The sequence below is a fragment of the Lichenostomus cassidix genome, chromosome 2 (assembly GCF_008360975.1).
Source record: "Lichenostomus cassidix isolate B80296 chromosome 2, HeHo_3.0, whole genome shotgun sequence".
NCBI lineage: Eukaryota > Metazoa > Chordata > Aves > Passeriformes > Meliphagidae > Lichenostomus > Lichenostomus cassidix.
In genome coordinates, this window is record NC_139482.1 from 138,484,061 (window position 1) to 138,501,510 (window position 17,450).

Sequence of the window (17,450 nt, forward strand, 5' to 3'; positions counted from 1 at the left end):
AATGACCACTGGTCCTTAAAATTGTGAGCTTCTGATAACAACACTCATACACTCTCTGTTCTGTTTTCATGGGGCTCCGGGCTTTGTAGGTGCCTCATTCTATAGGCTGAGGGAAATGGTAAATGACTGTTTTTCTTATGTGACCTCTCTGTGCTCTCTTCCTTTAAACACAGTGGCAATATGTGAGGCTTTCCAAGCCTGTCAGGGCCATGCATCATCTTTCCTCCATGAAATTACAAGCTGTGGTTAGGGCAAAGGTTGTGAGCTCTCCAAGAACGACACCAGGCCAAGCGTGTTGCTGCGCCAAATGTGTCTATGGAGTTGTAATCAGTCATATCACAACCACCTGGGCCTTTTGGACTGGAACCATTAACACTTTTTAGCTTCTTCTACACCTTTGCAGTGACCAGGAAAATCAAGCACTGGTCAATATATTTACTTGGTTCACATATTAGCTACTAGACCAAACATGGAGTAGCAAAGACCCCAGCCCAAAATAAGGTGCAAAATCCACATAGTCTGTCTTTGTAATTAGTTCCTACATAAGAGTCAAGAGTAAAACACCAGTCAAAAAGTAAACTGAAAAATTTAATTGTTTTATAAAATAAGATTATGAAATTCTATATAAAAATCCAGCTTCTTAAATATGGTACATTCACTTCCTCACAGAATATTTAAATATTCAGGTCACTTGTACTGTATTTTCACTGCATTTGAGTTAAATCATTGGATAAATTAAAACATCCTTACCAAAAGATACCACAACTTATACAAATAATACTAAGCAATAATACTTTTTTTAAATACAAAATGTAAAGAAATTAATAACTCTTAGGGCATGCTACAAAATTTTGCCAGAAAAATATATGGAATCATTTTTGTTTAACTAGAAAATATACAGCATGCTTTTAATTTCTGTTCCTAAAATTCAGTCTCATACAATTTCCATTTAACTTAATAAATATGTACACCAAAAATGTTTATTCCTTGAAGAATATAAATAGCAAATACTGGGGTAGAGCCTGGTCTGGCATTCCTTTCTCATCTAGTGACTATAGTGGGACTTTTCAACTCTGAATGTGCAAAAATGCAGAATCAGGCTCTTAGTGTTATCATCACTGATAAGGTTAATAGCTTTTACAAAAGTGATTTTTATTAAAGAAAAAAAAAGCCTTCAAAACCACTTCAGGAGACTTAGAACTATTCCAGTCAGGCATTTCTATAAATAGTAAATCATAATGTGGCAAAATAATGTTCCAGTTTAATTACTGCTGGCAGTAATTAGGCAAAAATAGTCAGTGGAGAAAGAAACATATCTTGAGTTAGACACATCTTACTTTCACAGATTTAAGTTGGTTCCCCACCATTTCTAAGAAGAGTTTCTGGTATAATCTATACATTGTAAATCTGTGAAGAAACTTAATCACCTTCTTCAGACTTTGGATGGTTCGTTTTGGAAAGTGGTACATTTTCAAGTGCTTCAGTCCATACATTAAACCTTTAATGGTGTCTTGGTCACCATTCTTTATTCTCCATAGGTTGAGAAGCCTCAGAACTTGTTCTGTGGGTTGACATAGTTTCATTGTGCGCTCAACATCTTCTTTTCCCACTTTCTTGCCTGGTAAGCTTGCCATCAGCATGTTGAGATGTTCAAAGGTGAGGTTCAGGTGGCCAACATGCTTTAAAACGCTGTTTTCGCAAAGATCGATATCTGTAGAAAGCAAAAAGAAAGGAGAGGTAAGCACAGCACATTGCAACTTTACTGTAGCCTCCAAAAAACTTTCCAAAATTTCAAGGTGAATTTGCTTTCCAAATTTCTTTGCTTCAAATAATTCTCTCAGCTTTGCTTTTTAGGCTCATCTATCCTGGAAAATGTTGGATGTGATAGGACTCCTAGTATTTGGTTCCAGTGAAAGAAAATTTAGCTCATTCTCTTCAGAAATGCCTAGGCAAGCTTTGTCAAAATAGTAATTTTGAATTTTGAAGTACTCTAGATACTTTACAGTCTGACATAAGCATACATACTAAATACCAGAGGGGTAAAAAACCCCATTTCTTCAGCATTTTTCAAATATATTCTGAGTGGACAAAATGTCATTTGAACGTGGCGGTTGTTGATGGTGGCTTACATGAAGAGAGTTGGCCTGACTGTTGTAAAAAACCTAGATATGAACACTGCAGCACTATTTCATCTCTGAAACCTGTCTTGGTAGATTCAGCACAATCAAAGCAGTGAATCAGCAAGACAAACAGGTACTAGAAAGGAAAAAGAAGGGAAAGCCTCTCTGTGTATTCCTCACTGCCCCCACCCTGTGGACAGATGGCCCAGTCCCAAATATCAACCTCCATCCACTTTACAAAAGACAAATTGCACTCTCAGTTGCAGGCTACCAGCTCCTTCTAACCTCAGCTGCTCAGATGTAACAATGGGAAACACTTTCCCAACTTGATCAAAATTCTTCGTATGCTGTGCAGTTTCAAAAGGGGCCCTTGGCCATGGACAGCACACACTCCAAAGGACACTATAGGTCTGGGAAGAACACAGGCCTTGACTGATCTGGAGAAGTGGAATTCTGTTCTGCTTCCCCTCGACTTCACTATGCTTACTTCATCAATGTATCTGCCCTGCAGGCACTTCTCCAAGCACAACACATCCCCAGGGGGTGTTTGATCCCAAGCAATTTTTAAAATACCATTTAGAAGGCTGTTTTTAATGCACATGCTATCACAGTAAGATACCTTGGATAATCTTCTTGACCATATCCTGTTCTTTGTTTTGCTGCTTCCATAGTTTCAAAAGCTGGAAGGTCTGCTCTTGAGGGCTGTGTCTTTGTTTAATCCGTTCGATATTTTCTGTGCTAACCTTGGTCCCAGGCAAGCTGTCTGCTAGTATGTTCAGCCAGTTAGGTGGGAGATGAGTAGGAACAGCAAACCTGAACATAGCCTCCTCACACAGCGTTACATCTGAAATGAGAAAGAGACGATGTCAATTGTTCTGATCTCTTACCCTGCCTGTCTCAGAAAAAAAAAGATCAAGCACCAAGAATGATAAGATAAAGTGTTTAAAAAACAGACTAAAAAGTGGTCTCTATAGTGCTGTTTCTCTTTGTGTTTCAGTTCTATTTGGTCTGATCTACAATAATTAAAATTCTGCTATGGCCATCTCCATAACAGGCAAACAGCTAACAAGCTAGGTATTTTATAATGAATTTTGATAAATTAATTTTAATGATAACTGAAGGTATATTTTTAGAGCACTCTTCCTTAATATGATACATACCTATTCCACATTTTTGAGGTGTCGCATCTGTATTTTCCTGACAGATGTTGTCATGAACCTCATTTCCCTTCAAAGCTATTTTGAGACCCAGGGCACTACAGTTTGTGTGCTTAAGACAGACTGCTTTGGATGAGGTTTCATTTGAGAAAAATCCTTCTGGACATCTCTCACATACAGTGTCACTCTCAGGGGTACCTGTGGAAACAGGAAAATAATGCATCCAATTATGTATAACTGCAACTGTGGGGAAAAAAAAAAATAATACAGAAAACAAGGAAAACATTCCTCTCTAAACTGTCAAGCTTCTGCTTTTCGTGCTTGTGATCTATTAAGGAATCACTTAGGAAAAGAAAAGAAGAGACAGAAGACACCTTAAGAAAATGATGTTCCTGCTAGTGTAAGCTGGCGTAAATAGTGCTCCTAAATATACTTGTTATCAACTTTAAAATCAGTGATTACTGATTAAATTGGTAATTTAGTAAAGTAGTATCTTTAAAACCTCAGTTACTTGAGTCTATTCAGACATTACACTATGTCTGATCTTCACCCTTCAACTGTACAAATATTCTGTAAAGTAATTAAGTGGCAAAAAAATGTGTTCTGAATTTCACTCTGCAATAACTGCCCAGAACATTATTTGAATGGGTTAGTTCAGTTCTAGAGAAAAATACAACCCAACTAAGTATCAACTAAAGACAACAATTCTTAAATTCTTTTTGGGGCTTGAATAAAACATTATTAAAAGCAAAGAAAGCACAGTGTCCCATATAACAAAAATACTTAATAGACATAGATGTTTTGCTTGGTGATTTATAATGCATAGTTTTACTTCAGAATTAAATATATGACACAACAACAGAATGACAAGGTATGGTTCTAGCACATTTACAAAGAGGAAGAAAACTAATGTATGAAATCTGAAACTATGCAGTCTAACCACCTGTGGCAGGAAAGTAACAGCACCAATAACTGCTGTATATTCACTTTCAATTCATCCTTCTTCATCCAACATTTAACAAGTGCCTGAAATCTGGTATGTAATGCTGCATTATTGAACATGAACTTAAGCACATGCTCAAAACTTATTTAAAATAATTGGAAACTATATTTGAATAAGAAAATACCTCCATCTAGTGTAATTTTTAAGTATTTACATGTGGATATTTATTTTAATGTTAGCTTTTTAGTAACCTTTTATTTATTTTGGGAAATCCTTAGAGAAAAAGCATATGAATCTCAAGTTTTCAATCAGCTGTGAAATACAGTGCTTGCATACAAGCTGCTCTAACGCTTCATCAGACACCGAGTGAAAACAAAGGAGTGTATAGCTGCCAGAGACCCTGTATGTTTCAAATCCCTCCCAAATCCTGTGATTTCTGCAGCCACAGCGTTGCCCTTGTGCAATGTGCAGTGCCTGCAGCTCTGGGCTGGACAAAGCTCCAGCCAACACCTGCACTGTGCAGGCAGCAATCAGCTGTCCTGACAGCTGAATTTTAGCAACTTTGTCTGCTAACGACAGGCTGCTGCTGTCTTCTGGCAGCAAGGAAGTGGAAGAAAGGAGTTTCTGCAAATGCTGCATCGTTCTGCTCAGAGCTTCCTGCATAATCTTTGCAGCACAAGAGAGGAATAAACCGGATAATCCATCAGTGTTCTCAGCACTGAGAATAAAGTCACCTTCCAGCTCTGCCAGCTTCTCTGTTTATCTCGCTGCTCTTGCTCAGGGCACAAATTGCCGCTGTCTGCCCTTCTGCCACTCCCTCCATTCGCCCGGAATCCCCCATTCTTCCCAGGGAAACGGCAGCCGCTACCGGGGAGACAGAGCTGCCTCGCAGCAGCGCTGCTGCCCCAGTCCAGTGCTGCTAAAAACCCTGCCTCGTACAGGGCCGGCCGTGGCACAAAGGAACAAAGCCTTAATCTGCACTCACAAAAAGGGACTACAAAAGCAAGGTCATATCCCAGTGTAATCATGAGCAACTGGCACTAGGGAAACAGATTTCTAATGCTTTAAGCCTTAAATGAGACACTGGACCACACCATCTCCCTGTGTGGGAGTGGAATCATATTTTTCTACTGCTAGGTTTTATTTCACCTGAATTTGCATCATCACAAAGTTCAAGGCTATCATATGGCAGAAAGCAGTAACACAGTGTGGTACATCCTTATTAAATTCTTCTTTGTTGCCTCACCTCAAAAACTGATTATTGACACAGGGGGATGCAATTATTTTTACAATATTTTCACTCCTTGTTTGAGGTCTGCTTGGGTTTAGCTGGTTCATTCTGATGGTCTTTTTGAAATCAACTTTTCAATAAATTACAAAATTCAACATTTTTTCTTATTTAAAAGTTTGCTTCATTCTGAACTGAGTGATTGAAATATGTCTGCCAAATTCCACCATGCTCACAGGGATGCAGCAGGCTGGTTGCTCAGAGAATTCATGCTTTGTTCACTTCCCAAACAGTCTGAGGACTTTGTTTCTGGCCCCTTTTGACTTGCTGCAGAGATACAGTGGAACTTCATTAACCCAAGCCCCTGGGTATAATAGTTTAGGTTGATGAAGGCTTACAATATGGAAATATGGTAGCTGCCAGTGGAAATGCTTAACAGTAGAAGGGCATCAGGGTAATGCTTCATCAACCTATTACTCAAGGACTAGTGAGCAGCTACAGCAGTGACATTTCTCCTTATGTCAAAGCTGCTCTCCAATGAGAGGTTCATAACCCAGAAAAGGACTCCCAGCCTGTCATTGAGCTCAGCTCTAAAATGTACAGGCCAGTCCTAGTGTTTCTCACTGCAGGTATGTCATTCCTAGGGAAATCATTCACTAGTCTGGAGACTGGTTGTCTGAGACACTTTGATTTTCTGCCTTTCCTTCCTCAGTGGTCTACTCCAGGCAGTTATCAAGCTCTGGTACAATGACAGTTTACAGTTCTTTCATGCTGTGTTAAATATTGGAGCTAAATTGGGCCATAGCATTTGCTAAAGAATAAATGATGTATTTTGTTTTGAGGGAAGAACATACTATTGGTTTAACAATTTATGTTGTCTTAAATGAAGAATACACTCCACTGAAAAGCGCTGTTCTGCTCTACATCCCCACCAGACATTCAGCACTATGTCAGCCTGCTTGAAAAAGAAATGGTTGTTTGCTTGATAATGGTAACAGTTTCCCTAAGAACTCCACTTAGAATGCTGATAATTAATTATTACCATATTGCAGTGATGCTAGAGCTATATTAATGTTGTTATAATTATACACTTGGTGTCAAACATGTAGTGCTCCTGTTGTTTGTCAAGATATACAGTTGCTTGAAACAGCAGATTTCAAAATGAAAAACATTATTATTTATCACAGACACAAATACTACATTCCAGATAATGTTCCTTTAAAAGAGGCAATCCATCATGTTTCTCATTAGAGCGCAATTTGCCACATTTGCTACTGCCATTAAGTTATATATTACAGCAGGAGCAGGGTATTCCACTGAGAAACCTTCCTTTGGCTACAGTCCAAATGATGCAGATTAGAGCAGGTTCAATTGGCTTTACAATTTACTGTCCTGCAGTTTCCTGTGGACAAACCTCTCTCCTAATCTTGTAACTGCCACGAGTCACGGCCGTGCAGCAGAGCTCTAATGAAGTCAGTGCGCATTGAGGAGTGGTACCCACCTGCCTGTGCCACCCCGAAGCCGGGCGGGCACTCCGTGTGCCTGAGACAGAACTCGAGCTCCAGGTACCTGCCCTTGACGCACTCGCAGACGCGGTTCTGCGTGCTGGAGCACTCCTGCTTGACGAACTGCAGCTCCTTGCACACGGTGCTGCAGTACTGGCACTCCTCGTTGCTGTTCCACTCGTCAGCGTAGTACTGAGCCGGGCACGGGGCGCACTGCGTGGGGCTGCTGGCGCTGCAGTGCTGCTTCACGTAGCTCCCAGGAGGACACTGCTCACACAGCAGCTGCCGAGATGTCCCTGGGTCGTAATGGAGGTACTTGGGGGGAGAGTCATCCTGGATGGTCCACTTAACAGAAATGTCCAAGAGCTAGCAGCAGGAAAATAAAACATCACTTCCTTTTAGTTCCGGGGAGGACCATGGTCACAAAGAAACCTGCACTTTAATAAGTTTATGAGCCTACTCATGTCACTATCTTCAAACAAATATTTGCATTAGAAATTTCCAAGATATTGGCCAGGTTCCAGACTCTCCCATATCTATTTTAGAATGAGAAAATTACAGGATCTTATCTAGCAAAGCTTCCAGACCAAGTGATTCCTTCTTCTTCCAGAGATGTAGATCCTATTCTTCTCTGATTTACACCCTTTTAATATCACTGGGATACTGCCTTACACCAGAGATTTCGTCCAATGCACAGCCGAGGTGGGGATTATGCACCCCTGTATTCTTAAGGTTTGAGTTCTTCAGTGCAAAAGAAATTGTGCCTGAGCATAAGAATCTGACAATTGTACTGCACCATCACCACAGACACCTTTAAAGGTGATTCCTTACACTGTTTCTCTTACACTACTTCTTTTTAGCAGCAATTAATGGCTAGAACAATAGAAGTTACTTTTCAATGCCTTCCATTTAGTTTTTCAGTGATATGCAGCAGCTCTTGGGATGTAATGTGGCAGCTACATCAAAGGTGAAGACACAGCTTGAGAGAGTGCTAAACAATGACACAGGTTATGAATGGCACATTAAGGACTTAATGGCAAGAGCAGGAAAAGACGAAGTCAATGATTTCATTTCCTACCAAAAACCCCAGGCTTACAGCTGTCGTGAGCAGCTGGCTCAGTAGCAGCACACGTCATGACAGCTACAGTCCTCCTGCTTCCTTCAACAGTCTGCTTTGCTGGTGTAATTTGGGACCTCTTGATCTGAGATACCCTGCCCTGCTGCAGATATAACCTCTATATCACTTTGTTTTGGGCTTATAATTGAAAATTTGCTTCTGTGATTCCACCATTCTACCACAAAAATAACTCCCAGGAACCACCTTGAGCCCCACAGGGTCTGCCAACAGCTCACTCTCCTCACTAATTACCCAGCTCTGTCCCAGCACTGCATGCACAGCTGCATGTGCCACTTCTCTTCCAAAGCTTGTACATTGTATAAAGATTAAGTAAACTGGGTCTGAATTAAGATATTTTTCTATATATCCAATCAAATTACAGATCTTGCTGACTTGTCTTTGTTGCTATTTTAATCCCTGTCAGCTAATACAGTTGCCAATTCAATTTCAAAAGGGTGTTCCCTCTTTTCCAAATGCCGCCAAAGTGTAAGCGGAATTAACTCTTTTTTTTTCTTTTTTTTTTTGACTCTGTATTTCCTTGAGCTGCTTCATTTAAGGGACTCATTTCTGCCACATCGTGGCACTTCTAAAGCCATAGTTTTATTAAGTTTGAAAAGGACAATTTAAAACTTCATCTGCCCTAACACAAGTCACAGTAAATACCAACTGATATTAGGTGCTTAACTTAGAAATTCTTACTGCTTAAACAAATATTTTTAAATGCACTCTCCTGTTGCCTGTCTATGAATCTACTTTTTATACAGCTATACTTAGGCTGAGGAATGAAATGTAAATAGATGGATATTCCCTACAGCCTCTTGTAACTACCCTTGACTAAGTCTGATAACTTATCCCATCTGTGATTTCTGTAGGTGGAGATCTCACTTTTCTTGTGGTCTCAATGCACAATACCTTTAATTGTAAGAAATTCCTTATTAGTCTTTGAAGTTTGATGAACAACTCCATTTTCCTTTCATGTGATCTATTTAGCAAAGAGGGTGCAGCACATTTTTTAATAGTGAGTGGCTTTACATTGAGGAAAAATGCCCCCACCCTTGGTAAATCTACACCTACGACTGTAGCAATGAGGAAGTCCTGGTAATCTCATTAATTGTTGATGTGAACCGTAAGGTTTTCTTCTATGGTTTTAATTCAGTTATAGATAAAATGGCATCCCAGAGTCCAAGACTTGCATGGACACATGCATTCCCTTCACAGAACATATCAGACTACAACACGTGCCACAGGTGCTACAAAGACAAGCGTCAGCCCACACTTCATGCTGGCATCTGTGGAAACCCAAGACAATACCCACAGAGGTGAAAATCTGACCCTGTGAAAATTAGTAGGGACAGCAACCAGTCATATGGGCAGCACGTCCTCATGCAGAAACACCAGTGTTCATGCTCTGCAGTGCACAGCTCCCAACAAATCCGAAGCTGTCACTGCAGTACAGTCTGCTGCTCTGGGTTGTGCCTCTGCCCTTGTTGACACATTTTCAAGTGATGAACAGGTACGTGAATCATTTCATGACTGTTAACTCTACTCTGAAACAAGCAGGAGCAAGAACAACAAGATTTTATCTATTTTCTTTACTCAGCTATTTACATTGGAAACCATGTAAGGCATGGAAAGAGTTTTGCTGCAGGGGATGATTCAGCATTAAAATTAATTAGAATTCAATAATCAGGCTATGAAAGCATAGGGGTTTGTAGGGGAAAATGGAAGGCACTTGCTTCCGGAAGAACCTACAGCTGTGGAAAACAAGCCAATAAAAACTGAAAACATTTCAACACAATTTGAGAGGAATTGATTTAAAAAATTGAGCAAAACAAAACTTGAATAATATGTGTGTGAGACGTGCAGAGTTTTGTCTTTGGAAGAACCAATAACTATGAACTAATAATGGCAACCAGAATATTATTAATCTAAATGAATATAACCAAACCCTGCAAGGATACATTAATAAATCAGCATCACTAAAAGAACAATCAATTTTCCCATTTGATTTTTCCTTGTGCTTTTAAAAGAAAAGCACATCACACTTGTCTTCCCTTTTTTTTCCAGAAACACACATTATGTAACTGCAGTAATCCACTGATCAGTGGCTGAGCCATACGTACGCAGGATCCAACTATTTTATTTAGTAAACAATTATGACAAAAAGATTCTTCAGTCAAACTAAAGATATAAATGCAATCAATATCTCAGTATTGTACAAGAGCATTTTATACATAATTTTCAACACAGAGCTACTACTACTGTTTGACTGCTATGATTCTATTAGCACAGCAAGCAGTGCAACTCACTGCCGTAGGACACTGCAAACAGTTGAGTTCAAGATGTTTCCTGACATAGTAATGGATGAAAATAACAAAGGACTATTAAACATAAACATCACCTTTTGATCAAGAAATCCCAAACCAAAAATTGCTCGAGTCTTGAGGACTGTTTTGGAAAAACAGCAATATTTTTCTGTCTTTTTCTTCCATCTCTTCTCTGCACCAGGTATCAATGATCTAGACAGCATGTGAGTCTGTTCAGGGCATTTTTCTTAGATTTTTTTCTTTTTTTTAGACCCAGTACAGCCATTAGTATGGTGCAAAGTACATTTCTAGACCTCAATCCCCAATACCACACTTCATAAGACTACTATAGGTTATTTGATAATACTTAAGAAAAAAGATCTGCAAAATCCTCCTCTATGCAGGCTGAAAACATGTAGCAAAACTGAGTATTCTGAATTTTGATATGCAACCTGCAAATCAAAAGTTATCTTTAAACCTACATCAAGTGCTAAAGTAAAGACTATCTATTTCTCAGATGTTTTGCAAAAGTTCAGTAGTAATGGTGGAAGACAATGAGATATAATTTTCACTAGTTTTACTGCCACACAACTTGGCACAAACAGAATGAAAAGACTCTTTCTGTCGCCCAATTCACAGAATAAGCTGGAGGGGAACATTACTAAATTCTCCTTTCTCCTGGCTGAACAACACTGAGTTTGTGCTTACATTAGGAATTTGCATCACCTGTTACAGCAGATTTGCAGAGCAAAACAGATGGTGCAGAGCACCTGACAGCCACATTATGTATTATTCTGAGGGCATATTTTGGACTAACTTCAATCTGCTCTCATGGATAAGCATGCATTAGTGGTTACAGTGCATCTGGTGTGTGTCTCTGGGATCCATCTCTGGAATTACTTTCATCAGTCCAGTTTACTTTGGTAAATCCACTTTGTACACTCCAGGGCTGCTCTGATGTGGAAACTAAAATACAGTAAATAAGGATGATCAGGAGAGGCTCTTCAAAAGCATGTTCCTAAGACAAATTAAAATGGTGTTTAAATGCATTTTATGCCATTCCTGACATTTCCTCTCCTAAACTATGCTATGACCAACTTGGTAGCAGATTCTAAGCTACACAAAAAATCTGATTGATCTGGATGCCCATATTTAAAGGTCTACATACTAAGCACCTGAATATCTTCTGTAAGAAACAGCACTATTTGAGCACAGGAAAATGCCATGATCAGAACTTACTAGTTCTGAACAGTGGTCTCCCCAGAAGCTTCATGGAAAGCAAGATTTCTTCCATAATCATGCTGGCACTGGCCTGTTTTGCTCTTGCTTGAGGCGTCATGTTGCTAGTTTGAAAGAAAAAGGAAACTACAAGTCCAGCTTCAGTCTACTGGAATCAGAAGTAGGGACAATGAATATGTTCATCCTATAGCCCTTAAGAAACCAAAGCTGACATCCAACAGTGGTGCACATGGCCAGATTAATGGATTTGTCATTCAGAAGGTTGTATAAAATTCTGTTCATCCTTGTTTAGGGTAATTCACTGTGAAGTAGAACAGAGAAAGTTTAGAGGGAAATGGAGAGCTTCTTCTTGGAGAGGATCTGGACTTGTTCAGTAGCTTGGTAAGTCACAAAAGAAGCTATAGATTCAGTAGATAGTGAACTCAGAGAGAACTTTCTCCATTAAAGGATAATGCTGGCAAATGAAAAGGGGATTCTCTCCTCACAGGAAGATTGGGAACAGCCTTTCACTGAGAAGCAGGTGTAAGAAACCCATGTATCTTAAATATAGTTCTCAATGCCTTTCTGAAAGTAAATATGACATTTGGTTTCCTGGAAGAGCTGGCAAATGGACTAGAAAGATGTAGGCAGTTTCTTTCAGTTTCAACCCCTCAGCCAATCCTTTGTATCCCAACACTGAGGGAAGCCAATAATGCTCAGTATCTTTTTCATCTCAACAAATGAACTGTTAATTTGATTAATCTGTAAACTGTTTTTTCTAGGGGCAGTGAGATGCAAGGCTTAATTTAAAAAAACTCCTAAAGGTTAGGGGTTTTTTGTTCTATGAGTATGAAATGCTATCAGTAACAAAATGGTTACAGCAAAAGAAAACCAGAACAAAACCTAGTATCATTAACTACATCTAACTAACTATTAGGTGAAACTGTGTTCTAGTGTCATGGGCTCAGTTCTGAAAGGACTGAAGAGCTCAATCTTTATTTGTCTCTCTGGGGAAAATTCTGGGCACCTCTCAGGATGGCTGTCTCAGTGTAAGGAATTGGGATGAACTGTAAATATTGAAATAAAAGTCTAGTACAAGTCAGTGTGATGCAAGTAAATACTGAGAACTTATTCAACACGAATTACCCAAGGTTAGAGAGCAGCTCTTTCATTGTGTCACTCAGCACATTAGGCCTGAAGCTATATTTCTACATAACATCTTTATGTCAGCATACACAATGCTAACATAAAAGGCCTGTGCAGTCCATTTATTTGAGTCCTTAGAATATGCTTTTGAAAGAGAAATAATGTGATTGTAAAAATTCATTTCAGATCTTCGGCATAAAAAATACACGCCCTTTTCTTTCATCTTTAAATGTAAGGCAAAGAGCTGCTTGATTTCTCTTGTTGAATTAAAATGAACTAGAAGACAAAGCACATGAAGTAAAAATCCTTCAAGCATCATCCCTTTAAATCACTGCTTTGTGGCAGAAAAGAAAGTGGCTTTTCAGCATATGAAAATATTATTATATAGCTTGGCTTTGTGGTTTTGGGTTGTAGACCAAAGGAGAACATTTAATTTGCTGGGAAAGATAAATCTGTTTCTGTTTTGCATTCCACAAGTATTCCAAAGCATATTTTCTTGTGTGATAAATAATCATTCAAGACATCTGTCAGACTGCTCCCAGTGTTTGCATTGGGTTCAAAGTAAAACCTCACAACTCTCCTACTTTGCCTTCTACACAAAGTTATTTGGACAAAGCTAAGGCAGGAGGCCTTCACATATCCTCAGCCCTCAAGCAGAATTCCTCACTGAAATCACGCACAGGCCCAGAGAAATCCCACTGGCAAAATACAGCACTAGATGATATTATCAAGGTCCTCCTCATCAATAGTTTGGATCTCAGATCCAGTATGTAACAATGTCATGCTGAATCAGATCCACGTCCACCTACTGAAAATAACCATTGTAAAATACTTGTCATTCTGGGAGAAATTATTCCCATCTGTCTGTGAGAGACTCAGCTCTCATCCTTCTCATCTTGCTCTCATCTTGCATCTTGTTCTGGAGGCCCATGCAATCACCACATTTAACCTCTTTGGGCCAGGGGGAGTTCTGCAGCACTGCTGACCCATGGGTTGTTGCAGTCCCAAAGAGCACTGCCCTGACAAAGGACCTTTCAGCAGACCACAGCTGAGTGCCAGGTACACAATGAAAGCTAACATGGGGTCATTTTCACTAGTTTGAGTTCAGCTTATAAATCTGTTTTACCATTCTGCCAACTGCTTCATTGTAATCTGCTCACTTTGGACATAACAGGACCTACTTTTGTTTGGAAGATGCTTTATAAAGTGGAGGCTGTTCTTTTACATAAGGCATTCAGCTGGTGACTCTCCTGAGTAACACGTATCCAAAACTGAGGCCATGAAACACTGTCTTCATTTGTCTGCCAGTAACGCAACATGTCAAAAAGTCTTGTGGAGAGTTTTTGAGGCACCATTAGTTGTCATTCACAAAGCAATTTAGGGGTCTAAACCACCATTTCATTTTCAGTGGTAGGAAAATGAAATTCAGCTGAAGAGCAGTTTTACATCTTATCAAAGAAGTGCTAAATTGAAAGTCTTCATTTATAGGAGTTACATTTGCCTTGAAGCTTGTAAAGGGAGAAAGCAGGAAAAACCAACTAGATACACTCCAAAATACGTTTCTTACATTTTGGAACGTTATCCAGCAGACTGACAGCAAGGTGTAGAGCTAACCCAAACGTGGGACATTCCCACTCTGACTGCAGTCTGACAGCATTACTAACAGCTGCCTGCTAGCTACAGAATGTATGTCCAGTACTATGTGCAAACAGGTGTTTTTACAGAAGGAACAAAATTAAGTTTTCCATGAGATTTGAATGGTGGGTGTTGCTTCAACTGTGACAATATCTTTTAAAAATTCTTCTGGTAACCTTAGTTTTTTATTTTTAACCAAGACACATGCAGACAGACAGAAAGAAAGTCAGACAGAAAGCTAACTCCTACCCTCGCGGGCTGCAAAGCCACTGCTGCCTACACACAGCAAACCCAACAGGCAGGCCAGAAAAAGAATGTCACATGTGACCAGAGATCCAAAATAGAGAAAGGTCAAGTATAAGGGTCAAGATAGTTACGTGACAAGTAATGAGATTCAGCTCTGGGGAATTTCTTTCCGTTCAGTCAAATTTCATGTTTCTGAGCAGCTTTAGTGTTCCAAGCAAACAACACAAATGTGAGTGCACCACCACAGCAGGTAACCCTTCTGAAACCTCAGCAAAGAGGCCAAGGCTGAAAGTACATCATGCCCCAAAAGTCTTTTTAGCTATGATGTCTCCAAACTAGGTTTGGAGGTATGTGAGCCAAAGACACAGAACTTCAAACTGTAGCTGTGCCTCCTAAAAAGGTTCTTATAAAACAAGTACTAAGCTACTTTTCTGAGCACTAGCACATCTGACAGCACTTAAATTTCACAAAAATTTTACATAAATTGCTTAATAATAATAATACAGTTGAATTATGATGCTCTTTGGCATGTACTGCCACTGATGTATTTCAGCTCCAATACTCATCTGCCAGAGGATTATGCTGAACTTCACCAAATGCTATCACTTTAAGGGAGAACATGAACAGGCATGGTGCATTTAATCAAAATCAAAATCCTGATGTGATTATTTTATGGCAGCCACAGATAAGCCAAGTTGATAACCAGCTATTGCTGAAATTCCCAGATTAACTTCCTGTGCTTTCATATTGACAAAGCAGGCACAACATCAGACATGAGATGAAAAAGTTGTCCTATGTTTCAATCTGCCAACCACAAGCCTGACAAATTTTGCTTCCCTTGCACCATTAATTACTTTGGGTTTGTTTCTCAAAAAGCTCTTTCAGAAAGTTGTACAGAGAGTAATAAACACGCATTACTCATCAGATCCTGGAAATCTCGTTGCATTTATAAAAAGCTTTCAGAATAAATGGATCTCAGTTCTAATGCTCTGCCACAACATTAATGCCGTTGTACTCACCAAAACAACCCAGAACCAAGTGACTGTGCTGGCATGAGCAAGAGCCTGCTCTGAATATTATTTTTTAATGTTTTTCTTTGAAAGTTTCCGTATGCAAAAGATGAATAGCCTTCAAAGAGATGTTATACAGGATCTGTCTGTAAGCAGATTTTAATTAAACTGAACTCATATACAATTCCATATGACTAAATGGATTAAATAACATTTTGAAAGATTTACTGCACTGCTAACATCTCTAAATTTGCATCTGGAAGTAGCTTACTAAATTACCAAGTAAACAAAAACTTATTAAAGCAGGGGCTTATACCAGATTTAATAACACAACCTTTTCTGTAATAGCTACTGACATAGCTACTAATTCATCGCTTTCTTGCACATGAAGCTGAATTTTCTAAGCCAAGACAATCACCACACACTTAGGAGTTTTTTTGTGGAGCCCGCAGTGGTTTGCCCAGATAAGAAAGCCAGCCCAGTATCTGAGATATCAAGAATGCCACTGCAGCTGAGATTAGAGGCAGGCAGGGATGGAGCTTTTGTAAATCAGAAACAAGCAGCCCAGCCTACAGTTTCTAAATTCAACACTCAATACAGGGTTTTGCTTCAGACCAATATGATGAGGCCTTACTAAAAGAGGGAGAAAGACAGGGAAAAAAGCAAAAGAAAAGCAAATCATGCCACTACCTTGAAAATGGGATGAAAATCCCTGCTGTCTCCATGGAGCTGGACGTGCCCATTACATTCCAAACTCACCAGGAAAGTTTGGAAAGATGAAACAAAAAGGGTTTACCAAGAAAACGGAGAGAAGACAAAACAACCCACAAACAAACAAACAAACAAACACCCCTAAAAACCCCAGAAGAAAAGCCGTGTGTCTCTCCAGCCTGCTGTGTGAGCTGTGATGCATCCTAGAGCCCATGTACCTCTCCAAAGGACTCACCACAAGCGTGCAGCACAGCAACTTGTTCATTGTGGTCGGTGGAAGAAACCTCAGCGCGCTGGGAATCAGGCAGAGAGTCAGCGCCAGGCTCCAGCAGCTGCTTACATTCCCAACATTAAAGACACGATATATATATAGTCCCGGTGTGACAGGAAGCTCGGGCTCAGCTTTGATCACACATTCCCTGTCATGACCAAACTTTTCTCTCGCGCACTCCCCCTCACGGCCCCCCTTACCCCCCCGTTTTTTTTAAGGAACCTGTAAAACTTGGTGACTTAATGGAACCCTTTGAGCGTCGTAACCACAGACTGGAAAATGCAGAAGGGAGTGTCGGGGGCTGGCCAGGGGAGGGTTTAATTGCTCTCTGGCTGTCTGTCTGGCTGTGCCGCCCGGCGTTCCCCTCAGCAGCGGGGCCGAAGGGGAGCTCCGCTCGGGCGGCTCGGCTGCCCGGCGGCTCACAGCAGCGGGGCTGGCTGCAAGCAAAGGGCAGGGCGGGGGAAGCTGAGGAGAAGGAGGATCCCCCTCGCTCCCTTCCCTTCCCTGCTGAGGCAGGAATGCGAGGGACGGCGCCTGCCGCTCGCCGAGGCTGCCCGGGCGCTGTCGGCCTGCAGCGGCCCGAGGAGCTTGGCCGGGGAGAGGCCCGGGGGAGCGGCGGCGCAGGGCTTGTGCTGGGATTTCCAGCGAGAGCCGTGTCTTCAGCATGCTCCTGCCCACAGGGGAAGCCCCACTCAGGGCTGTTCTTCCTTCCTTTCCCCCCGCTTCCCCCCAGTTTTAGTTAGAAAAGAGTATTTTTCTAAATCCGTGAGGATCAAGCCCTACAGTCAGTGCCTCCCGGGGTTGCTCCCAGGGCTCCATGGAAGCCCCGGAGAGCTG

At 40.6% G+C, this 17,450-nt stretch overlaps 1 protein-coding gene across 1 annotated transcript; it reads right to left on the bottom strand.

Annotated features, from left to right (window-relative positions):
• Window positions 1-575: 575 nt before the first annotated feature.
• On the bottom strand, window positions 576-17,038 carry TNFRSF11B (TNF receptor superfamily member 11b). The gene is made up of 5 exons (XM_085053444.1): window positions 16,578-17,038; window positions 6,950-7,319; window positions 3,281-3,475; window positions 2,740-2,964; window positions 576-1,711 (listed from the first exon to the last, which is right to left on the bottom strand). Exons 1-5 carry the CDS (start codon window positions 16,605-16,607, stop codon window positions 1,323-1,325), a joined length of 1,209 nt encoding a protein of 402 aa, XP_084909570.1. The 5' UTR covers window positions 16,608-17,038; the 3' UTR covers window positions 576-1,322.
• Between the last annotated feature and the right edge of the window lie 412 nt (window positions 17,039-17,450).